At 40.7% G+C, this 26049-nt stretch overlaps 2 protein-coding genes across 8 annotated transcripts in view; one reads left to right on the forward strand and one right to left on the reverse strand.

The window, feature by feature from the left end:
• The window catches only part of WDR3 (WD repeat domain 3), a 30923-nt gene extending 12965 nt beyond the window's left edge, over positions 1–17958 (reverse strand). For 2 of the 4 annotated variants that reach the window (XM_032420603.1, XM_032420579.1), the window contains exons 1-12: positions 17492–17578; positions 14594–14795; positions 13406–13615; positions 11059–11177; positions 9114–9192; positions 7895–7990; positions 6887–7000; positions 6589–6690; positions 6039–6136; positions 5043–5150; positions 4296–4526; positions 1938–2031 (exon numbers count right to left, since the gene is read on the reverse strand). In XM_032420603.1, coding sequence (XP_032276494.1) covers positions 1938–2031; positions 4296–4526; positions 5043–5150; positions 6039–6136; positions 6589–6690; positions 6887–7000; positions 7895–7990; positions 9114–9192; positions 11059–11177; positions 13406–13615; positions 14594–14795; positions 17492–17511 — 1473 coding nt within the window. In that variant the 5' untranslated portion in view covers positions 17512–17578. The other 2 variants (XM_032420591.1, XM_032420596.1) reach the window with 2 other exon arrangements.
• An 89-nt stretch (positions 17959–18047) lies between these two features.
• The window catches only part of GDAP2 (ganglioside induced differentiation associated protein 2), a 63686-nt gene continuing 55684 nt past the window's right edge, over positions 18048–26049 (forward strand). For 3 of the 4 annotated variants that reach the window (XM_032420615.1, XM_032420641.1, XM_032420631.1), the window contains exon 1: positions 18048–18207. The gene's annotated coding sequence lies outside the window, so the exon portion shown is untranslated. Of the gene's footprint in view, positions 18208–18280; positions 18371–26049 lie in introns of those variants that run through there. The other variant, XM_032420622.1, reaches the window with a different exon arrangement.

A 26049-nucleotide genomic window follows, 5' to 3' on the forward strand; every position in this document is an offset into this window, starting at 1 on the left:
CCAACTTCAGCAAATCAGGAGACACACAACAGCAAATACACCTAAAAAACTTTTAAGCTTTATCAAGTTTAAATGGTAATTGGCTTAACTAACTCTTCCCCATCTAGTTTTGGTTTCCTCCTCTAGAATACACTGACAATGAGAAATAGGTATCTACCTACGATGCTAGGGAGGGCAATGGACTTAAAACAAAAACACAAAAAAAACGCAAAAGCTTAGAAGACAATGAGCCACACTTCCTGCTTAGAACTTGGCTAATGAAAAATAAAAAAGAGGGCGCCTGGGTGGCTCAGTCGTTAAGCGTCTGCCTTCGGCTCAGGTCATGATCCCAGGTCCTGGGATCGGGCCCCACATCGGGCTCCCTGCTCAGCGGGAAGCCTGCTTCTTCCTCTCCCACTCTCCCTGCTTGTGTTCCCTCTCTCACTGTGTCTCTCTCTGTCAAATAAATAAATAAAAATCTTAAAAAAAAATAAAGAATGAAAAATTTAAAAACTAAAAAAAAATAAATTAAATTAAATAAATTAAAAAATAAAATAAATAAAAATAAAAATAACATGATCACATACACACAGCAGCAAAGCCTGCTCTATGATGGGCTTCTGCACATGGGGTGGCAACAGTGTAAGGAAGACCTGAGTTCCAGGGCTGCCTCTTTCATACTCTGTGACTGTTGCTGAATTCACCTCCAAGAGTCTGTTTTCTCATCTGTAAAATGGGATTTACAGCACCAGCATCTCAAAGTGGTTGTGGGCATTAAATGAGATCATGTACATTAACTGCCTCGCACAGAGACTGGGCTGGGGTCTGCGGATTGCACTTTAGCCATACAGGTAGACTTAAGATATTCACAAAATGCTCTCCTAACAAAAACAATAGAGGGGACATTTGTTGAAAGAAGGAATGAAAAACGAGAGAAACTTGTAATTGGAATTTAATGTTCATTCCCTGACAGTGACCCTAAAATCTCTCTGGCTTACTTTACACTTTTAACTGGGCAAAAAAAGACCCATTGTGATACACAGGTTTTCTAATAAAAAATCGTGCACATACAGCACGAGTTTAGGGGGGCGACAATGACAAATCCTTGCAAAGCACTTTTCAAAGTATTCCAAAGACCTCATTCCATTTTATTCTCACTGCTACTCCTACTACCAGTACTTCTGCTCCCAGCTCTTATTTACTTGTTATTCGCTGTGAGCCAGCTTCTGTGCTAAGTGCTTTCCGTAGGGTGAGGTAGGTTGTTCACCTCATTTTACATGAGAAAACCAAGGCACACAGGGGCAAGTAACTTGCCCAAAGTTCTCACACTCAGTGAGTGGAAAATCTAGAATTCAAGGCTAGGCCTATGTAGTGCAAAAGCCACTGTCAAAAAGCACTTCTTTTCATCCTATTATATAGATAAGGAAACATACTATAAGAAGTTTCGGGACTTGCAGCAATTTATCCACTCTAAAATGGGGACAATCTGGATCCAAATCCAAGTCTGCTTATTCCCACACATTTATCTCCCAATCTGACTGGCAACTGGGAATGAGGACTAGTCAGTCTGTCTTTACTGAATGCTTCTACCTGCCAAGCCGGACAATAGGTACTTCATATATTTCATCATTAGTCTTCTCAAAACACAATTACATATGTGTTCGTGAAGAGATGCACAAAAGGCCGACCACCAAAACATGAATGGACAGTTATCTCAAGGTCATGATTGTAATTTCCTTCCTCACAATTTGACATAAGGTTTGATTTTTTAAAAACACAAATAAAGAAAAAAAAACCTTTAAAGAAAACCCCTCAAAAAAGGGCAACGAACTACCAACCTTCTCAAATTACCCAGCTCTCATTCATTTCCAACATGCAAAAATAGGAATCAGAGTTCTCAAACTTTAAGAATATTGAGTAGAAAAACCTCCAAAATCCAAGAAAAAGCCTCAGTTTACCTTTGTTCCTATGACCACCTGCCTATCACCAGGTACAAAGAACGAGCACAGCGCATATTCGCAGGTCATCGTGCGGATACACTGTAATGTGGCCCTGTGAGAAAGAACGAATAAAGAACCACATGTTAAGAGAACCTGCTTCCCTGTCTTAGAGGTCAGCATGTCTGTTCAATACACACCTAGCCACACAGAGCTCGGCTCAGACCCAATTATAGTCAAGAGAGAAAAATTTAAATGGCACTTTTTTTTTTTTCTTTTGGTAGGGGCCTCCTAATCCTAAGGAATAGATTATATAAAAGCAGGGCAAAAAAAAAAAAGCATCTGCTGGGCTCAATGTGCCACCATAAAGAAGTAATCGAGCCCACAGGATTACAAGTCGAATTAGCCTATTATTAAATATCTCTACGAGTTCATTTTATTGGACGATAAACATTCATCCCTTCAACAGATATGTATCAAATGCCCACTTCATTCAACACTTATTGAATGCCAGATGCGATTCTAGGCACTAGAGGTATAACAGTGAGTTAAACAGAAACGACCCTCACATTCTTTAGGAACGAGACAAACACATACTGGTCTATCAGGTGACAGCAGGTGCTGTGGAGAAACAACACTGGGGGAAGGGGAGGAGGAGGGTCAGGGTGGTAGAAGGTTCCAGGCACAAAAAACAGGCATGCAATCACCACAGCAGGGACATGCTCTTGCTGTGTTTAAGGATGAGAAAAGGCCAGTGGGCTCTAGCACAGCAGAAGGGGAGGGGGGTCAGAGGTGAGGTCTGTGAGCACTTTGGCTTCCAGGCAATGAGGTGGATCTACTGGGAGTGACACTTCCATCATGAAGATGATGCTGGCGGCCGTGTGGAGAACAGACTACAAGGGGGCACGCAGCGGGGAGACCCGCCAGGAAGCTCTCTCGACAACAACCACGGTGAGAAGCGATGGCGGACGGGAGCTGGGGGTGGCAGCACAGGTGAGGACACGTGCTGGATGCTGGCTAAGTTCTGAAGCTGAAGCTGACAGGATCTGCTAGTGACCTGGACCTAGGATATGAGAGAGTGACCACAGCATCGAGGGGAGAACAACTGGAAGGAAGTAATTACTTTCGAAGACGGGGCAGAGCAACAGGTGGGAGATTGTGGGAGAAAGAAGATCACAAGCTTGGTTGGGGCCATATGAAAAATGGAGATGCCCAATTAGACAGCCGGGTGGTGACACAAACAAAAGACTTGGATGTAAGGGTCTGGTGTTCAGGGAGTGGCTAAGGCTAGAGAGAAATGTATGCATCGTCAGCATAGAGAAAGCTGCAGAAAGTGAGTGTAGACAGAGAAAAGGTCCAAAGACTCTGCCCTGAAGTATTCCAACACTTAGAGGTCTGAAAGGTAAGAAGGACCCAGCACAGACAGAGGGAACGGCCAGCAGAGGAAGAGGAAGTAACGAGAGTCAAAGTGCTTCAAAGAGGAGAAAGTTACCAATTCCAGGAGAGAGTGTCACATGAAGCTTACGGGTCACTGGATTCAGAAACATGAAGATCCCTGATGAGGCGACAAGAGCTGCTATGGTGAAAAGGTGGGGAGAGGCTTGATGGGGGACAGATGAAGACAGAACAGAGAAAAGAAATCAGAGGATGGGACGTAACCAGAGAGACTGAGGAGGAGACAGGGCTATTACTTCTTTTCAGATGGGAGGTATTAGAGCATAGCTGCATGCTGACGGGAATGATCCAACAGAGCAGAAATGTCAAAGATGCAGGAGGACGACAACCGCTAGCAGGGGAGCAGAGAAAGAGCCACAGGTACAAGCTGTGGTCAATGCTGATTAGGAACACCAACACAGTGACAGGAGGGAAAGTGGACTACGTGGATATACACGTATATATGTGCTGAGTTGGCAGATGTGCCGGGAGCACATGAATGTTTTCTAGATGATTCCATTTTTCAGTGAATTAGGAAGCAAGGTCACCAGCTTGAAGGTGCTAGAGGTTTTTGGGGCTTGAGGAGAGAAGAGGTGTGGAATAGTCATCTAGGAAAGGAATGGAAAATTATAGTAAAAATACTGGACAGCACTAAGAGCCTACTAGAATTCAAGGAGTAGGCAGCCTGTTTGTGTGTTTTTCTCTACCCAAGTACGGTGACAAACCTCAGACATGGAATAAGCTTGCGTTTATTTTTTGCACCAAATTTTAAAAAGCAACCTTTCCAACTCTAAACTCCACAGGCCCACAGTCAAGATACATTTTTGATGGAACTGTATGTAGGGCCTTAAGAGACTAACAACTAACCATCAAGAGTACTAGAACCTCATTCGCAGGAAAGAAAACATGACTGGATAAAAGTATGGAGAGCACCATTTCACAAACCTGTTCCATATTTTCACAGAATCTGCCGCGGCCGAAAGGACAGCAATGTTGTCGGAGCTGAAAGAAAGGGTCCGCACGTCACTGCGATGACCCCCAATGGTGATTCTGCTCGTCCTGACAGGCTGAGGAGCAGGCGCGGACGGGTGCAGCGAATATGACTCCACCAAGTTATTCTGCAGCAGGAAGACTGCCTTCAACTCTCCTTGAGGTGAATGAATCAAGTCAAAGGATCTGTGTGAGAAAATAATTCATAAATGTTCTAGCCACCATCTTCACTCACAAGGTTAACTGTTTCTAGTAGAAAGGCTTCACAGCGTCCTCCATCTATGTGATGTTTGAACAAGTATAAAGAATTTTACAAAAAGTGCTCTGCGTCTTGGGACGGTAGTTGAGTATGGGTTTTTAAGTCAAAAAAACCTGGGCTCAGATACTGGATCTGACATGTATCTTGCTTTTATGTAAATAATTTTTATACGTGACCTGAAATCCTTTTGGAGCATGGGGTACACGTTTTTCTTTTTAATTGGCAGCAGGAAAGAAGATTAAACAAATAGAAACAGTTACTATAATAAAACAAATATGAGATGATGAATAAGCAGGCCTATCAGGTATCCCATGATCACTGTCTCCAAATATGTAATTCCTCTAGACTGCTAACAATGAGCATGAAAAAACCAATACAACTTTGTAGCTTACTATTTCTACAATATTGCTCTCAGGTAATTCAGATACTACACTTTTACTCACTTGATTTTGGCAGAAGTTTTGATATTAGTCACCCGTTGGATTTCATCTTGCAGTGTCATTTTGACATTGACTTCAAGGTCTTCCTCCTCCCCTTTGGAAGAATTTAATCTGGGGCGGGGTGGGGGGAGAGAACAATGACTTTTCTAGAAGAAGCTTTGCTATTACGTTAGTCAAATTATGGCTCCAAGACCAACAACCTGTGTAATCCTGGGAGAGTCACTTAACAAAGGAGTACCATGAGAATTAGATAATGCAGTGTTATGGACAAATGCTTTGTGAACTACAGTGTCATAAAATTTTATTCCATTTAATCAGTACCCTCAATAAGTGGATTCTGAAGGCAACAGCCCATAAAATTTCTTGGGGCAAGTAAGTCTTTGTAATTCAAACTATTCCAATGAAGTGTACCTGGTTAACTTTTCTAACTTCAGGACTTTTTAGAAGATCCATTAAGCTGCACTTACAAGTCCAACTATGTCAAATAAACCAGAGGTCTCACAAGGCTTGCCAAGGTGACTTTTTCTTTGAGCCTTGATAAATTTCAACCACTGAGGAACCGATTTCTTTGGTTATTATAATAACCTATTCCAAGGTGATGTTGCCCCCAAATGCCAGTTCTATAGTCCTTCTCCTCACAGGCCCCAAGGTTAGCATTATGCAACCCAGCTTCCTTGTGTATGAGTTGCTGTCAGTGAAGATACCTGCTGGCCTGAGAACTAAATCATTCAGAAGCTATTTTTAAAAATCTGTATGGCTTTCTAGTTCTATGTGGCTCTGAGTTCACGACTCAGGAACATGCTAGTTACGAAGCTGTACTAAAGAGTAGAAATGTAAAACAGGGACTCCTGGCACTCCAAACAACTTCTCTACCTTTTAACAGTAATTGCTAACAGAGTAATCGCTTCCTTAAAGAAGCCATAGTTTTTCTATCAGTACTACGTGGCTTACCCAAGATACTTTAATAGTAAATATTAAAAAAAAATAAAAGCAACACACTTTGCTTTCTTTCTAGCTTTCTTCATCTTCTTATCCATTTTCTTCTGAATTTCTCCTTTGGAAAGGATGCAGAACACTTCTAGCACAGAATCGGTTCCCTAAAAGGTGAAACTTGACGTGAGTCCAGGAAAGGCAATTTGTAACGTAGCTTTTTCTCAGTAAGACCTAAACAATAATGTTCCTTTTTCTTCCCTTACTGGTCGTATTACCTCGGACAGCTTCCTCCCTCTGGGACTGCCATCTAATGTGTAAAGTGGGAATACCACCTCCTACTCACAGCATTGCTCAGAAGACTAAATAAAAAGCTGGCTAATGCTTTTAGACTGCTCAGAAAAGCACACATTTAATGCTTGCTAACTAATAAGAACAATAATAGTAACTATTACTGTGTTATGCTAATAGAAGCTAGGGATTATAGGTCTACACAGCAGCACATAATGAATTGTTAACAAGACTGGGGGAAAATTAATCTCTACACTGCATATAAAACAAGCACGAGTCTCTGAAAGGAACAGCCCCGTCCCTGCTTTCTCCGACAACTGGTACTCACGTGGCAAGCTAGAATCCTCCCTGTCCTGTCGACCGCAAGGTTCACAACTCTGTCCCTTCCCTCCCGCATGATGGAACCAGCTTTTCTGCATGTAAGGATGCGCTATGGAAGAAGCAAGGGAGAAGACCAAAGTAAAATGCAAGTTCTGTCAAACCTCTGAAAAGGTACGATTCTAAAGAGATGCAGGGGACAAAGATATTCCCAAAAATGACGATAACTGTGAGTTTTTAAATTAAAAAGTCTCCAATTCTCGCTTTCCCCATGACACAACACAAATGAAGATAAGAAAAAGAATTACATCCTCAGGAGTTTCATCTGTCTCTGGGTTGCCATCCTCAGGCTCATGTGTGTCCTGTATTCCAGGGGAAGACCCTTTGCTTTTCTTGGGCTCTGGTTCTTCTAAGTCTTCCACCTGTTTTATAAAAATGGGAAAATAGAAGCTGAAATAATGTGTCCCAGGAAGTGTCTCTTAACCCTAATGACTTAGAAACCTATTCTTATGTCCATGAATAAGTGGTCTCTTTGATCAAACCTCTTCAGTGGTAGGACACTTAACCAGAGTATGTTAAAAACAGACTACGGCAAATACAAACAAAACAGTATTCACTATACTATCTCCGGTAACTTTCCAAAAAATACAGACTATGGTTTAGCAACCTAGTAATTTAAACTGAGGTGAAAAAATGATGACTGATTCTTCATTAACTTTAAAATTTTCTTATATGAAAGGCTACCATATTCTGGAGGAAAGATGCCAGTCTGGCACACAGAACTACAGAGGCAATCCAGACGTGAAGAAAGGATAAAGCCTAGCCTATTACAGTAGAACCCACCAGAACAGCTACTGGACACAACGCTACACACCTAACTCCAGCTAAACCTACAGTCCATAAACTTTCTTCCACACAAAATCTTTTGAGGATCTGAGAGAGTTATAGATCTCAGAACATATGTTTATACACACACACAAATTTTACACAGAATTTTGTCTGAGGGGAAAGGGTCACAGATAGCCTGAAGTCCATCCATGGACACCCAAAGGTCCAGGAACTCTGGGCTAAGAACGCCACAAACTAAAACATTAGCATCACCAGAAGGTGTAAGCCTAAAACTATCCTTCCTCGAGCTCAAATAAATGAGGGCAACTGAGCTAACAATGAAGAAAAAAATTCTGACTAAAAGTTTTAAAATTCCTTCTAGTATTATGGAAGTACTCAGTAATTACAGCTAATTCAAAATTCAATGAGCCTGTGACACTGCTAAAACACGGCACTGCCCGTGATCAAAAAAAACCAAAAACAATTACCTCCTGTAGATAGGCTATGTCCCAAGCCCTCAGCTCACTGTCGGAAGCCCCAGTGATGAGCCTCTTGTCTTCTGACACCAGCACCAACCCCCACACCTACAGAGTATAAAAAGATTCAAATAGTATGATTTTTAAGAGACTCCAGGATATATGATGTGACATTCCAAAAATCTAAGTAGACTGTCTGTAGTGAAATCTGTTTGACATTTGCAAAGCCTCATTTTAAGGTAACCCTTTCAAAATACAGTAAGAGAAATCTCGGAGTGCCTGGGTGGGCTCAGTCGGTTAAATGTCTGCCTTCAGCTCAGGTTATGGTCCCAGGGTCCTGGGATCGAGCCCCACGCTGGGCTCCCTGCTCAGCGGGGAGCCTGCTTCTCCTCTCCCTCTGCCTGCCGCTCCCCCTGCTTGTGCGCTCTTTATCAAATAAATAAAATCTTAAAAAAAAAGAGAGAGAGAAAAATCTCACTTTTGGAAAGAAAACATGGCCTGTGGTAGAACTGTTGATTATGGAGTAAACTACAAGTTTCTCTGTAATTTCCTACCCTTAAATTTAGATAATGGCTGTTCAGCACAATTCCTAACTAGAATCCACTCAAATGATGATTTTAAGTCCGGTACTTCTTTGCTTTCAGCCATGCCCTGCAAATAAAAGGTACCCCATTGATGTCTATCGTATAATTTTCAGCCTCAAATATCTAAGAACAATGAAAAGAACAGTATTGTTGTGAATCAACAGTCCAAGAATAATTTGCTCTTCCTCGTCATTAATTAATGTTTTTGAGAGCCTGGTATGAACAAAGCATGGAGGAGGATGCAAAGATATAAAATACTCCCTGATCTCTATCGAAAACGTCTACATTCGGGTAACTATTATAATGACTACGATTTGCTGTTTACAGGTCATGGGGCCAAGCACTGTGCATACAGCGTCAATAGACCTCCCTACCATCAAAAAGGTGGACACATTATTTAAAAACAATGAAACTCATGTTCGTGGATTAGAAACTTCTCCAAGGCCAATTTCTACTAAATGCCAGGGTAGCTGTTACCTGCTCCGACAGCTAGCGCTCGCTCCCTCCACCACTCCAACCTCTGTCTCTCAAGACAGCACATGATGGTTACTGTGGGCAGTAAAAGCAAAGGGCCATGAGAGGCCCAGGGAAGAAAACCATCTTTTTGCCTTGCCATTCTTTCCCTGGGCCCGTGATCCTACATGTACCTCGGTTCGGTGGCCAACCATTGTTTTAAAGCAGTGCTGGGTATCAAGGTCCCACCATTTCACCATGGTATCTTTCCCACTAAAAAAAAGAAACAGGAGAAAAATATTATTAGAAAAAAATCAGTAAATGGTAGGTCAAGGACTCATGTGTTGCCTTCAAAAAAATATATGTAGCAACAATGTCTAATGCTACCACTCTACCTCACCTTTTCTTAAAAAGTAAAGAATCCTAACTTTCCATTATTAGGTAGAAAATACAATGTTTCACCTGTAAGCACAGAAATAACTACGAATTCAGAGTGTCACAGAACACAGACGCTGACCTGTGGCTCATCATCACAGCACCCACATTCCCCCCCCGTCTGACACAGAAATCTCTCACATCTCTTCTGCTCCCATCTCCCATGTCCAGGTGGTCCCCACATCCTGAAAACACCTCCTCTGGGAGGCCTTGACTCCTTCCAATCCATTTCTGCCTGCGACCCTGAATTTAAGTTCTACTGCCTGAACTATTTTCATAGCTTCTCATCCGGTCTCTTTGTCCATTCCTGTGCCTTCATTACATCCAATAAACTATCAGATAATCTCAATTTTTTAAACTTCCACTAGCTCAAGGTTCTCTATAGAATCAAAATCAGGCTCTTTAGCACCATTTTCGAAACTTCTCATTCATTGGCTCTGAGTCTCCCTGCCAACGAGCTCTACTCCTCCCGCCTCAAATGCCCCTTCCCTGCTTCTTCACTAATATAAATCGAATATAATCCTCCTTCATGACCAAACTGGCAAAAAAGAAAAAAAAAAAAAAAAAAAACCAAAAACCCCACTTGTAAAGTCCTTCCTATACAATCCCACCTCACGGTGTTATTTCCTTTCTTTTACACTGTTGATACCTGTACGACGAGGGGGCTAGTGGCGCCAACTCCCTCACCCCCAGTGTAGTCAAAAATCCACACACACCTCTGATTCTCCCACAACAATAGCCTACTATTGACCAGAAGCCTTACCAGTAACATGAACAGTTCATTAACACCTATTTTGTATGTAATATTCTCACAACAAAGTAATCTAAAGAAAAGAAAATGTTAAGAAAATCATAGCAGAAAACACATTTACAGTACTGTACTGGATTTACTGAAAAAATAAACGCATACAAGTGGACTTGACCAATTCAACCCTGTTGTTCAAGGATCAACTGTTCCCTAAGCTAAATGTGTATATTCTTTTAGAACATTAGTCATTCTCTCACAAAATCTGTGTTATCTAACAACACACCAATGTGCCATCCCACAGGAACTAGCCCACCAATGGTATGGCATTCAGGGCTCCTTCACAACTGCTTCTGAATCATTACTATAGTTCTTCTAGTTACTGCTGGCAAACCTCAGGATCCCAAACTTTCCTGGGTGGCCATTCCTTAGGATGGATCATTATTATATCAGGTTGAAACATATGAAATTGCTGATATTTGACCTATCATGTTTGACCTGCACAAATGGAAATTTCATATGGTTCAACCTAATAGATGTTCAGAAGGCCTACATAGAGTATGTCTGCTCTCAAAAGGCAGGCAACTCAAACACTTGGTATTCACCTCTGCTCACTGCTCCACATTCTGTTTTCCTGACTTTCTCAGGATCCAGAAAGCAGACAGCTCATTCTATAAATGGCATGTCAAAGCTTAAGGACCGTGAAAAAGCTAATACCAGAGGATATTAATGACAAATCAGAAGAGAATTAAAAATGCTAGAAGTAACTCTATGGATAGCTTCTAGGGTACTACTGGGGAGAAGAGGGAAGGAGAGAGGAAAGCAGAGGGCAGAAGAAGCCAACACATGAGTCTGAGGATAGTGTGGACGAATGAGGAAGGAATGACCCAAATTCTGTCTTTGAAACCCTCTCTGATGCATTTACATAGAAAAGAACTGGAAATGAAACCGTTATTTACCTAGTAACTAGCAGATTCTTTTCTCGTAGAAACAGTGCTTGTGTGATGGCGTCCTTGTGCCCCTTTAGACGGTAGAGGCCGCTTTCATTGATCACATCCCACACAATAGTATCTGTGTCCTAAAGGGATCAGATAATACAGAAGAATTTTCTTTACCTCATCAGGCCTCGACAAACAATACAAGGTAATATTTTTATTACAAAGGTGATACGTAGTCCTTGTAGAAAATTTGGAAAGCAAACAGAAAAGTTTTGAGGGAATAAACAACAGTTAATTCCACCATCTATACTGCTCCAATTCAACATTCAGGTTATTTTCAGAAAACTGGGATCATGCTATTCATGTCATTTTATAACCCTCCCCCCTTTTTTCCCCATTATTTCAAAATATTTCCATTTTTCCATGTCCTTCCAGACCATTCTCATTTTCAATGATCATAAAATAATCAATCCTAAGGATATACCATAATCCATTTAAACATTTTTCTACTTTAGCCATTTAGGTAGTTCCCAATTTTCTGCTATTATAAATATGTGGAAGTGAACATTCTTGTACATAAATCTCCGTATATACCTCGGGTCAGAATAAATACTAAAGAGGGAAATTCTTGGGTTAAAAGGTATTTCTATTTTTAAAGTTTGCAATTCATCACAAGCTGATCTCTTTAAATTGCACCAATCTCTAGGTCCACCAGGGATATGAATGACAAGGCCAGTTTTCCCATCTCCTCAGCTCTGGATATTACTAGTTTCTCAAAAACCAGCTACAAATGCTGTCTCAGTAGTTACTGAATTTACATTTCTGAATACCAATGAGACATTCTGTCCATGCTCTGTGGGGATTACTGGCCACTTATACCTCTCTTTAACTGCTAAGGCCTGTCTTTCGTCTTCCTCTGGGTCTTACTTTTTGTTTGACTGTTTATAAATTATTAAGAGATGAAGGATATTAATTCTTTTTATATTGAAAATATTAAATACTTTCTTTTTCAATGTCCTTTAACTTTTTTCCAGTTTCATTGAGAAATAATTGACATACGTTGCTGTAGAAGTCTAAGGTATACATATAACATGATGCTAAATCCATCTTCTCATATAAATAGAATAAAAAGAAAAAAAAAGAAGACTAAAGGAAAAACAATTCCTCCTTGTGATAAGAACTCTTGGAACTTATTCTTAACAACTTTCCTATTTCTTTCAAATGTACAAATGTTTTAAATCTAAATATTCAAATCTATCACTCTTTTTCTTTATAATTTCTTTGCTGATATGCTTCAAGTCCTTTCCTACCCTGGTATCAGATAAACATTTACTTACATATCTTCCAGTTTACACAAAATATCTTTAATATGTAAGTCTTTAATCTGTGACTCATTTTGGTAGGTGGCATAAAGCTTTAACTTAAACTTCCCCCTACATAGCCAATTGTCTAAGCACTGTTTTAGAATTCATCATTTTTATACACACCAGAAATGTCATCTTTGAAATATTATTAGAAATAGGAAAGTGGATTTGTGTCTGGGATTCCCATTTGGTTGCAATAACCTACCTATTTTGTGTTGATAGATTAGTTTAACACATTTTAATTATGACTTCATAACACATTTTAACATCTGAGACCTCCTAAAAAAATATCTAACTCTGAAAAAAAACAATCTACAGCCCTCTTATTATTCCTCTTTCCCAAATTTCTGGTGTTTTTGACTCATTTGTTTTCCATACACCCTTTTAAATAATTTGGTCATGTTACTAAAACAACAACAACAAAACCTTTTTGAGACACTTATTTACATTGCTGTAACTATATAAATTAACCAGAAAACACCAGCATCTTTGTCTTCTCATTCAAGAACATGATTCGTATCTCTGTTCAGGTCTTCTGTTACATTCTTCAGTACAGTTTCATAGTATTTTTCTGTCACTTAATATACTATTGTAAATACAATCTTTTACATTGTATTTTCTAACTGATGACTCTGAGACATAGGAAAGCTACCAATATTTATGGCAAAGAATGACCGTTTGTCTCTCCTTGTCCCATCTGTTTTTTTTTTCCCCTTGTGTACTGTTTTAAGTAGCACTTCCATAATGATGTTATATAATACTTATCAGAGGCATCCTCATCTTGTTCCTATACTTAATAGGCTTTTATTAGAGAACGTGACAGGCAACAAAATGAACCTCCCAATTCATATTCATCCTTCTTTCCTCCATTTCCACCACCTATACTATTTTGTACATCAAAGACCCACTGTTTCACCCAACAGTTTATGCGAACAACCTGCTTCAGCATAAGCCTTACACTCGTTCACTAGATTAAAATCTGGGTACCTGATTCAAGGTCTCACCTTGGACCCGGAAGCCAGCCTGCCCCCTAGCTGATCATACTTCAAGGAAGTGATGGCTGCTTTGTGTCCATTGAAGGTCACATTTCCTTCTCCACTTAGGAGACTGAAGATTCGGATAGACCCATCCTCATAACCAACAGCTAAGTGTAGCCCATCTGGGGAGGGACATAAGCAAGTGACTTCTTGTTTAAGCCCCTGAAGGATGAGGATCTGAAATCACAGGAATCATAAACAATGTACAGGTAGAGTTAGGCATGTCATCAAAGGAAATGGCTGGGAATAATTGGGGACAGTAAAATTAAGAGCATCAATAATTCCAAATCATTCTTATGAATAATAATGAAATTCTGCAATCCATCTCAAGTTCTTTCATATAAGCATTATTATTTGTACAGGGCAATGAAACATTTAAGAAAGGTTAAAATTATTTTCTCCAAAGCTCTACATTAGCATAGTATGTACAAAAATTTCCCAAGCGATAAATTACTAAGTCCTTATCCTAAGTTAACACCAAATGATATTCCATAAAGGGTTATAAACGCATCCTTGCTTTAACTGAACCCCATCTTGAGAGAAACCAACCTGTAGGGCACTAGGGTGCTACATGGTTTATCCCCAAGAAACTGGCTAGCAACAAGTATCAAAGTATTAACCTCCTGGGAGTCACACAGTGACTGGGCAAGATCAAAATACCTGTATTTGGTGTGGTAGAAATGGTAGGCTTAGGGAACTCAGTGACACAAAATATCAAAGCCTAGTTTAACAAACTTGGGCCTCCTCTGTATCAGTGAAAAAAAGGTTCTGCCAACACAGCTAAGTATTAGTCCTTTTAAACGCCTAATATTTTATAACTGGTTGTGAGGGCAACTAGAGGAACTTGAAAAATAAAGAACTGGTAGAGAAAACCAAACATGTCAGAATTGTGATTACAAATAATTACTTGTAAATACTACAAATGGATACCTAAGAGGTAAGCTCCTATTTGGTCGTGGTTTTCAGAATTTAGTGCAGAAAAACACAACAGAACCTGATACTTGGCTACCTAGACCCAACGAAGAAAGATTTCTCTTTCAGGGGCACATACATTAAAAAAAAATCTGTGCATAATAAATCAGAGCTCTCCCACTCTGCCTCTCCATCCTCAAATACCTATAAATCAGTTACCAACCTAGTTGATCGCCGGCTTACCTTCTCTCCTTTCCTTAAGTCCCAGATGAAAACATGTTCACAGGCTGGTACCGCCACATAGCGTCCTTTTTCACCACGAAGGGTCACAAAGACAATATTACCTTTTTGGCTGCCAATAAGGCCAAAAACTGCACTGGCAACATAGCGTAGGTACTGCTTCGTGAGCCCCATGTTATAACGTCTGAAACTGCAAGTGAGGCGGCTGTGCACACACACAAAGAAAAGTCAGCTCATTGGGTACCTTGGTTCTGCTAGACTAGCAAACATCACCGTGTATCATGTGATTAAAACTTATAACTTGTGACTTCTTAACCTTTGTTTACTCTGAGTAAAGCATTGACATAAATACCTGACATCATCATTTTGTATTTGCTGTTGACTCAGCATGTAAGCCCTCATTCCTCAAGTTTCAAATTGGTCACCTTGTCGTGCCCGCCTCACAAATAACTGACATATGGCCTTAGTGCAGCTAAATAATTCACCACTGTTCATTTAACCACCATCAAATTTTTACACCGAGATTGACAAGATTGAGTCGGAAAATATTTACAGTGAACAATTACTGTAATCCTACTACCCAGACAAGCGCCATTTTAGACACTAGAGTGTTGAGTAAAATAAAATCCCCAACCTCGTGGCACACGTCCAGCAGTGATTCTCAAACTCTGGTATGTATCCGAATCACCTGAGGGCTTATGAAAACAGATTGCTGGGAACCACGTCCACCAAAGCTCCACAGTGCCTATTCTGATTCAGTAGGTATGAGATGGGACCCAAGATTTTTCTTTCTAAGAAGTTCCCAAGTGATGCTGTGGTTGTGTGGTTCCTCACTTGGGAGAACTACTGTTCTAGTACATGTATGTCCTTCTTTGATTTCCAAATCAGGTCAGCTACCTACCCTTGGCACAGAAACATGATACAGCAACATGGCATATTATTTTTGAAAGATGCCTTAGTTCTCCCCTAAATCAAATTCAATGAAAACATGTTTATAGATAAAAGAGACAACAAGTGAAGGAGATACTAAGTCAAGCCAGTCTGGTCTTGGTATGAAAGAGTGAAAAGTGCCCCAAACACCCATGCAACTTAAAAAAGACACAATACGAGACAGCAAATACACCGTTTTTTTGGGAAGCTGATTTTTGTTGTTGGTTTTTACTTTTGGTTTAATTCTACAGGGTCCATTTCTGATTACACTTGGTTTTAGCCTATCTTAACAGACAAATATTCAATGCCTACTCTCTTTAATATTTCCTTTTAGTAACCATTCATTTTTCCTCACCTAGGAACCAACAAAAGCCAGTTAAAAATCAAGGAAAGAATATTAACATGGTGATAATGCTGTTAGCCTAGGCCATTTTATCAACTCTTCCCGATTCCTTACTCCTCCAGCCCCTTAACTATAGTTGTTCCTCTTGATAGTCTTTGGCCATCTATCAATTCTTTCCACAGTATTTTCCTTGGAGACTTCATATAGCATACCTAGGCCTAGGGACACCTACATCTCTATTTCCGTTCTGTTCATGTACGCGAATACCAATGATAAGAGTTCCAAAAACTTTCATGAGATACCCATTCAAATACCTTGCAGCATCATATTGAACATGGGTAAAACCGAACCTACCTCGCTTCCTGAACCCCTCATTTTTTTTCTTATTCTAAGATACACAATCCCCTTTGCCATTCAGGCTCATAAGCCTTGTAGCAAACTTTGGCTCATTAATAAAAAATATTATTAGAGCAGCCAAGACTTACAGAGCACTTACTATATGGCAATTTATTCAATGTATACACCTGAGTAAACATATGCAGTTGTTTAATTACAAATAGCAACTGAGTTAACTAAAAGCGTTAACATGTGCAAAGCACTTAGAGAAGCATCAAGGGGCGCCTGGGTGGCTCAGTCCATTGAGCCCCGGACTCTTATTACCACTGGGGTCATGATCTCAGCGTCATCAGATTGAGACCCAAAGCAGGCTCTGTGCACAGGGAGGAGTCTGCTTGAAATTCTCTCCCTCTGCCCCTCCCCGTGCTCATGCTCTCTCTAAAATAAATATTTTTTAAAAAGCATCTAGAGGGGCACCTGGGTGGCTCAGTCGTTAAGCGTCTGCCTTCGGCTCAGGTCATGATCCCAGGGTCCTGGGATGGAGTCCCACATCGGGCTCCTTGCTCAGCAGGGAGCCTGCTTCTCCCTCTGCCTGCCACTCCCCCTGCTTGTGCTCGCTCTCTCGCTGTCTCTCTCTCTCTGTGTCAAAATAAATAAATAAAATCTTTAAAAATAAATTAAAAAAGTGAAAAGCATCTAGAATATTGTAAATATAAGGATAAAAAATTCTTCACAATAACCTTACAAAGTAGGCACTATTCTTACCTCCATTTTACAGACAAGAAAACTAAGCAAAAAGATGTGTAATAACTAGCCCAAAGTCATACATCCAGTTTTAAGTGCCAAAGCCAGGTTCCAATACAGTCAAATTCCAAAATTTCTTCTTTTAACCACTAAGCTAAACTGCTTCTTTGCCTCTGTCCTTTCTTTTGTCAGAAACTTCCACCTAATTCATCGGTTTTCTGAAGTAGGATTCTTTTCTCTCTTTCCACTTTCTGTTCCAGCTCTTTATCACTGGGTTCTTGTCAGGTTAGTTGGTTTCCTTCCTTTGTCCTGCCACCTTGCATTCTTCATATTGTTCCTCTCACCTACAATAACGTGCACTGTCATGTCAACCTATTTTATTAAATCGGTGTTATCCTCTGAGGCCCACTTCCTGCGAGGCTAGACCATTCTCGCAGCCTTTTCTATTGCCTCAATATTTAAGGTATCTTCCATACAACTTGGCACTAGTCATTTGTGTCTCACGTGCACAGATCTTAACGCCTTTTGGAGAGAGGTCACGACCTTACCTGCTTCCGCGACCTACCATCCCTGCTTCCAATACCTACGGAGCCCGAAAACATGTTGCATCTATGATGCACTGAGGGGCTGAGGCGTAGTAACAGACCTGTCAGACGTCCCTAACCCGAGTCTTCAGTCAGGACAGAGTGAGGGGGTGCTCCGCGCACCGATCATGCTGCCTGAGCATCCTCGGGAGACACGGTGCACGCACCAGCCCCGGGCGTTTGCGGGCGGCCGCGGGGGACGGTAGGTTCCCAGTCGCCACCCTAGCAACCGGCCGCAAATGCCCCCGCCTCCTCTGCTGCTGGCGCCACGGGGGCCTCAGCCAGGACTACGCAACTAACTCCGAGCCGCAAGCAAAGGCGATCGAACGCCGTGCTCCTACAGTCCTTACCTTGGCCTCCACGAGGTTCCGAGCCTCCTGGACCCGCCCCCGGGACCAACCCCTTCCGGGTCCGCTTCGGGACCCACTTCCGCCCGGCATTCCTTTTGCCTTCAAGGAGGAAATGACGTAGGCGGTCTCTGGTTGGTGAGGACCGGCCGGTAGCGGAAGTCAGTGTTTCGCCACTCAAAGCACTTGCAGCTGGTCACTCCAGGCTCCTGGGACTTTGACTCGCCTGACCGTCGAGCTCCTGGCCAGGGGTGTCCGGGGATGCCGCTCTGACGCTTTCTACGAGGAGCTTAACCCGCCCTGCTGCCGCCCGGATGGGACCGCCGGAGTGCTGTAAGAAGTGGGACTGGGACCGGGGCCGGGGGGGAAGGCGGGGCGGAGGGGGGTGGGGGCACGGCGGGAGGCTCTCGGACTCGGCCCGTACTGAGGGTGCGGACGGAGAGGGTTAGTGCTGTCCGCTCTCTGGAAGAATGAGCCTGCCGCTTCTTCCCCAGAGGTTAGTCGGGCTCCTCTGGCCCGCGGCGCTATCGGGGACGACTTATCGAAGAGAAGAGAGAGGGTAGGCGGACCTGGGCACCAGGGACAGTGGTGCTGTAGTCACTAGGAAGGCACGCGCCCTGATGCAGGCGAGATAGGGCGGCTGGGACCTTTGCGGGTTACAGTCCCAGGGTTGAGTTTATGTTGCCGCGCGTGTGGACCCGGCGTGCCACAAACTGAGAGCAGCTCGAGTCAGGAGTGGGTAAGGCGCTAAGCCCAAGATGCTGAGTCGTCTGGATCCCTGCAGTCCCTGGAGTGACATTGGTCTTTGTGTTTCCGCTCCCTGGCCACTTGAGGGGGAAGTGACCAGGGCTGACTCCTCCTTCCTTGGTAATTGAGGTTTAGGTGCTCTGTCACCAGGTAGAAATTAGCTTTTCTCTCTTGCAGCTCTGTCCGCTTCTATTCTTGGGCTGTATAGAAATGTTCAAAAATGAGTTCCGGTGTCTGTAGTTGTGGAAAATTAAAGCTAACATATAGCTGTACAAAAGAAATAAGCCTCTGCCTTCGATTATTGAGCAAGATATCTGCAGCCAACCTAGAAATTAGACTTTTATCTAAATTATCTCGTTATTTTCAGACGTTTCTTGAGTTTTTCTTTTTTTTTTTTTTTTTCGTTTCTTGAGTTCTTAAGACGTGCAGCCAGTCTTCCATAGTCAAGAAAATTGCAGTAGTAGCGAATGGATATGATGAGACTGTAGGTAGATGTAGGTGTTTGGAAACAAGATTGCTGTGGGTTGGATGAATGAGAAGGGAGGAAATTGTGGCAACAGACTATTGTTTCAGTAAGTTTCCTGAGGAAGGGAGCATTTAGGTGGGTGTGTATGGTTAATATCTCCCATAGGAGATGTGCATTATATTAATATAGGGAAAAAACGTGTGCTTCAGTAGAAAACTGCATAATCTAGATTCTATCTAGAAAGCTGTTCCAAGAAAGCAATTTTACAACTCTGTGAACTATAGATAACTAATGTCAGTACTAAATATTTTCTGTCTATAGACGTGCAGATTCTGTCCTCTTAGAGATTCAGTGGAAGTTGCCTTCTTGTACATTCATTTCAGTATTTCTGATCTATTAATGTGTTCAATTTTGGGATTCCTTTTATCTGTCACCTGACGGGTTCTCTCTGAGTTAAATAAAATGTTGAACACATTTTCGTTTTTATATTTGAATGAGTCATGATTTTACTTAAAAAAATTCCTTTTAATGTTATGAAATATTATGGGAAGGGACAATCACAAATGGAAAAAATAATTTTAATAAGAGTTGGTGTAAGAGCACCTATGTACCAAGATAATGCATCTTATAAAATTTCCAAATCATACAGTTTTTAAAAAGTATAACCCTAATTTCTAATTTAAGTTTCAAATTGTTCAATTTATTAATACTTATAATTAAGACGTAGTAAACTTCTTTTAATATGAAGGTGGTACTACAGACTCACCATTGGGGCCTGTGCTCTGGATGTTCTTGAATGACTGTGTTAAATTTGACCTAGACCATTGATATTGCTTAGAAATATTTTTGTTTTACTGTATTTATTGTTAACATACCTAGCTGCTTCAGTTTGTTTTTTCCACCTAAGTAACTTAAAAAAAGGTTATTTCCATTTGCGTAGAATGATTTTTAAATATTATAATAGATTTGATGTTGGGATGGAGTATTATACATAAATATCTGACGTGCCCTGAAGTTTTAAATATTGAAATACACGTCATAAAGAATGGTAAACCTGTAATTTATCTCTTTACACTTTTATCCCGGCCTGTCTAACCAATGTAAGCATTTTGAAGAACAAGCAAACAGATTTAAAGTTCCTGCTTTTCTATTAAATGATACCATTTTCTTTTTATCCAAACAAAAACCAGGTTATACTGAGACCGTGATCCAGGGTATTCTGTCTGACTCTGCTTAGTCTTGAACAATAAAAATCTAACCTCTCTAGCCAATCCAATTATTCATATAAAGAATTATTTAGAGGACTTCTTTTTTTATTTTTTATTTTTTTAAAGATTTTATTTATTGGACAGAGACACAATGAGAGAGGGAACACCAGCAGGGGGAGTGGGAGAGGGAGAAGCAGGCTCTCTGCTGAGCAGGGAGCCCTATGCAGGGCTAGATTCCAGGACGCTGGGATCATGACCTGAGCTGAAGGCAGACGCTTAACAACTGAGCCACCCAGGCGCCCCTAGAGGACTTCTTAAACTAAAAGACTGAGAGATTTGTTTAAAAAAAAAAAAATGAGTACTTAACCTAAATGTTTACAATATTTGAGAAAAAAGACAAGCCGCAGGGTAATGAGAATGGTTTATACTCATTACAGGTTTGGATTATAAAGGATATATAGAGAGTTCTTTTTGTCTTTAGGTCTTCAATCATGAAGATACTGAAGGTAACCCTTAACATAGTATGGCTAAGGAAATAGATATGATCCATTCTGGAATCTTCTGATTGTCTCATGTAGATTTTTTGATCCTGGACATAGATGTCTTGTCTCAGGAGCCTTTAATACTAAGGTTTAGTGTTTGCTTTTGAACCTGTTCAAAGTACAGAACTGATCAACTGATATTCAGTGGAAAGTCTTGCTTTAGTGTAGCTTTTCCCCCCTCCCTCACCTGAGCACTCTGTCTTCTTTCTATCATTGGGATTCTTAATCTGAGTCTGGGAACCTTCTCAAATTTATTTGTAACTCTGCTTGTATGAGCTCATCATGTGCTCACATTTTGGATGGTAAAAAGGTCTTGACCTCTTAGGTGATTCTCAAAGGGATCTGTGACCCCAAGAATGTTAAGAACCACTGTACCTTAAGCATCAGAGATCAAATTTTCCTGCCTAGCTTGGCTTTGCTGTGTTGGAGAAGAGGGGAGATTTAAATCTCTTTTTGGTGAGAAGAATCAATTTCAGCTTATAGATGGAGCTGAAAAAGAATTTTCCCTTTATTAAATGTCATGACACTTTCTATATAATGCCATTAAACTTCGAGAGCCCTGAACTGTATTTATTACTCATTAAGTACCCAATATCTTATGGGTCACAATGACTTTTAAGATCTGGGAAGAAGCGCCCACAAATTATGCAGACAAGATGTGATTAGAGATACAGGAGAACCACCAGTAGTGTACTGTCAAAGAAGATAATAGAATTTCAGAGAAAGAATGATTAGTAGTTAATGCAACTAAAATTTGATTAGTTCCTGGATTTGACATTGTTAGACATTGAAAGAGCAGTTTCAGCATTGTTAACAGAGATGGAAGCAAAACTGCAGTAGGTTGAATAAATGGGAGAAAAGGAAATAGAGCTGCAAAACAGATTATGCTTTAATGTTAAATGGTGGAATGAGGATTTTTCATTGGTGTCTGAAGAAGAAATGGGGTAGGAGAGTTTTTTGAGAATAGGAGAACCAAGGGGAAGGAGAGAGTAGATATAGTGAAGGGAGAGTTACAACATTCTCTTATAAGAGAACTGGTGAAGTGGAGTAAAATGCGTAAATGAAGGCAGTTTGGCAGGTTTAAAGTGTGGCTCCCAGATGTGCCCTTACCTCTGTAAAACTCTTCTACTTTTGGTCTTAACTGTCACTTTGTGGAAGAGACATTCTCTGCTTCTCCAAATCTAAATTAACTTTCCACCTTGTTCTTCTTTACAGAACACTTCTCACAGATTTTAACTATGTATTTATTTCTGTGATTATGTATATTTGTGTGATTTTTATGAGTCTGTCTCTTCCATTAGAGTCTCCGTACCTAATAATGCTTGAATAAATGAATGCATGGAACAAATAAGCATTTATTATCTTGCAATTTCTATGGGTCAGGAATTCGGTAGCAGCTTAGTTTTGTGGTTCTGGCTCATGAGGGTTTCTCATGAGGTTGCAGTCAGGATGTCAGCTGGGCTGAAGTCATTTGAAGCCCAACTAAGGCTGGAAGATCCAAGGTGATTCCTTCACCTGTCTGGGCATTGATGCTGGTTGTTGGCAGGAACCCTCAGGTTCTTCCCATGGGGACCTCTCATGGGCTGCTTGAGTGTACCACATCATGTGAGCTAATTTCCCCAGAGCAAGCACTCCAAGAAAGAGCACAATATCTTTTATGACTCATCCTTGGAAGTCATATACTGCCATTTCTGCGGTATCCTGTTGGTTACATGGGTCAGCCCTATTCTCTGTAGGAGGCAGCTATACAGGGGCATAGATATCAGGAAGCAGGTATCATTGAAGGACATCTTGGAGGATGTTAACCACAGATGCTATATGTATAGCATAGAGAGTCACCCAAGAATTATTAAAACAGTTTCCTAATAGTGTTGATGGAGGGCCCAGCTGACATTGAAAAACATGCATTTGTCTTGGCAGCAGACAGGATAATTACTGATTGGTTTTTTTTTCCCTAGTAGCATAAGAGCAGAATTAGAGAAAACAGATGTTGGATTGATCTAGGTATTAGGGATTAACAAGTCATTTCAAGGGCAGACATTGAGATAAATAACTGTATCTTAATTCAGCAATTTGTGTTTGGTTTTTGGTGCTCATTAGAGTCTTTGACAGCAAATGTTCTAGTCTCTGTCATACACGGAGACATACATTTATCTCAACAGCTGTGCAGGTGACTTCCACATTGGCTCTGAGAAAGCTGTAACAACTTTTATTGTGTCTTGCTTTGTGCCAGATTATATCACTTAATCCTCACAGTAACCCTAGGAGTGTATTATTCTTATCTTTGAAATAAGGAAACCCTGGCTTATAGTCAAGGATAACCTAGCTGTTAGGTCCTAGACCTAAACTTAGGCCTGCTGATAACAGAACCCTAGCTCTCACATTGCACCACCCTTCCTCTCCCCCACAGTATAATTGCATGTGGAAATATTTATCTCAAAATACTAAAGAAGCCGGATTCAAAATTGTACCTACAGTATGATTTCACCTATCATAGAAAAAGATAGGAACTCTATTAAAATTTGGGAGTTTTTCCTTTCTTAACTTTTTTTTCTTATATGTCCTATAAGTGAGTATTACTTAGAAAAGTTATTTAAAAAAGTAATTTTGTCCTGAAAGTCAGCACTTGAGTTTGCAAAATGAAAACAAAGTTTAATGTTTAATGGAATTTTTTATATTATAGTTAAAAAGTTTTAACATGGGGTGCCTGGGTGGCTCAGTTGTTTAAGCGTCTGCCTTCGGCTCAGGTCATGATCCCAGGGTGCTGGGATCGAGTTCCGCATCGGGCTCCCTGCTCAGCAGGAATCTGTTTCTCCCTCTCCCTCTGCCCTTCCCCCCTGCTCGTGCTCTGTCTCTCATGCTCTCTCTCTCTCAAATGAATAAATAAAATATATATTTTTTAAAGTTTTAGCATGAGTCATTGTCCTCAAAAATCTGTGAATAATTTTTTAAAGTATGAATTTCTGTGAAGTGTCATTCCATTGAGCTTCAGGCAGTTCAGTCATGGAAAATGAATGTAGTCTCTATCTGTCCTCTATTCAGCTTGTCCAGCTGAGGTTTGAATACTTTTTAACAAATCAACAGATCTCGTGGTTGCCTCTAGTTTCAAAGGCCAATTGGATGGACTAAACACCAACTTCTAGATAAAATTAGTTTCTTTATTTCAAAATAATTTCAAAAGAGTTTTTTTGTATCAAATAAGAAGAATCCTCTTATACAGTTTTATCATGGTATAATTTCTAAGGCCTTTCAGAAATTGTTAAATAAATGATCACATTTCCTGCTGCACGGTGCTGGTGCAGGAATTAACATATTGTGCCTGATCCATGGTTCATTCCACTTAGTGTCTCACATTTCTCAGCAAGAAACACCAAGGAATTAGATGTAGAAAGGTGTATTTGTTCTCCTTGCCTCTAACAACAGACAGGATCACACAGAAAAACTTCTCTAACAGGAAGTTCACATGCCAGCTTTCATTCCTGATCGTCTGTCTGCTCAGTGTTACCGGTGATGATCTCTACCTTAGCAAACCCACTGATCAGTCGTCAGTCCTGTTACTCAGCATTTCAGTAGCATTTACTGATCCTTCTCAAGCACTGCTCAAAATACTTTCTTCACTTTGCTTTTAGGCTGCCATACTTTCCTGGTGTTGCTTCCTGTCTTATCAGTCCTCTTTACCTCATTTTTTTTTGACTTGTCCTCTTTCCAGCCTGTAAGTTTTGCCTTAGGACTCAGCCCTCCAGTCTCTTTTCTCCATTTGCATTGTGTCTCTTGGTAATCATATCCAGTTCCCATAGCCTTAAATACCACCCAAAGGCTGAGTCTTCCATATTTACGTGTGTAGCCCGACCTCTCCTCTGAGCTCTAGCCTCATATAGCCAATTGCATGTCTGACATCAATACTTGGCCAAATGAGGGGCATCTCAAACTTCACACATGCAAAAACACAGGAGGAAGAATGACCTTGATCGTCATTGTGCCGCACAGCCTACTCCAGCCTCCCCCTTCCCTGTAAATAGAATTAGCATCTACTCAGTTGCTCAAGCAAGAAATCTAGGAGTTACCTTACCTTTGATTCTGTTCTTTTCCCTCACCATTCATATTCATTTAGCAAGTCTTGTTGACTCTACCTTCAAAATACATTCCAAATCCAACCATTTCTCCTCACCTTCGTCACCGTCTCACCTAAATCTGCAGTCATTTTCTGCTCATCTCTGGTTGTACTCTCACCCCTACTGGATTTCACTGTAGCTAGAGTAATCTGACCAAGTGTTATTTATATTAAGTCATTCCCCCTATCAAGATCCTCTAACAGCTTCCCCCCATATTTACAATAAGACCAAACCTTCTTATCAGGGCTTACACACTGCATCATTCAGCCTTTTCCTCTCCCATCAACCTCATCATCTACCACTCATTACCTAGCTTATTCTGTTCTATCCAGATCAGTTTCCTCGCCCTTCCTGGGATACACCAAGTTCCTTCCTGCCCTTTGGGCCTTTTCTCTTACTATTTCCTCTGTCTGAAACACTCTGCAGGGCTTCATATGGCCTGATCTCTCACTTTGTTTAGCTCTCTACTCAAATAGCACCTTTTTTCTCATAATACTTACTGCTTCCAATCATTCTGTTGGATACCTGCTTGCTTGTTTGATTATTGTTTATCATCTCCTCTCCAGGAAGCATTAGCTCAGTAAGTGCATGGACTTGCTCTTTCTTATTCACCAGTGTATCCCCAGTGCCTAGAACAGTACCTGACACATAATAGATGCTTACAAAGATTTGTGAATGAATGAATCTACATTTTACTGAAACAGCTATCTGACTTCTTGGCAAATTAAATATCCTTACTTCTCTTTGTAATACTTGATACTGTGTGTCTTCCTATCACCCTCCTCTTCTAATTTCTGTATTTCCGTACAGCCAATATCCTACTACATCAGTGTCTCATGCCACATCTTATAAATTGTCTAATCCTGTTAATTCTTCCTTTATATGTTGCCTCTCAAATCCATGCCTTCTTCTCCATCGGCTTCTCCCACTAAATTTAAACTTTTATTGTCTCTTACTACTTGATTGCAGGAACCTCCTTGCTTCTCATTTTGTCTTACTCAGTTATCATTGAGTAAGATCTTATCTCCGTATTATTATTTGACTGAACTCTTTACTTTTTTTGATTGAACTCTTTAAATTGTCCATATTATTTATCTTTA

The sequence above is a fragment of the Phoca vitulina genome, unplaced genomic scaffold, assembly GCF_004348235.1.
Source record: "Phoca vitulina isolate PV1807 unplaced genomic scaffold, GSC_HSeal_1.0 scaffold2, whole genome shotgun sequence".
NCBI lineage: Eukaryota > Metazoa > Chordata > Mammalia > Carnivora > Phocidae > Phoca > Phoca vitulina.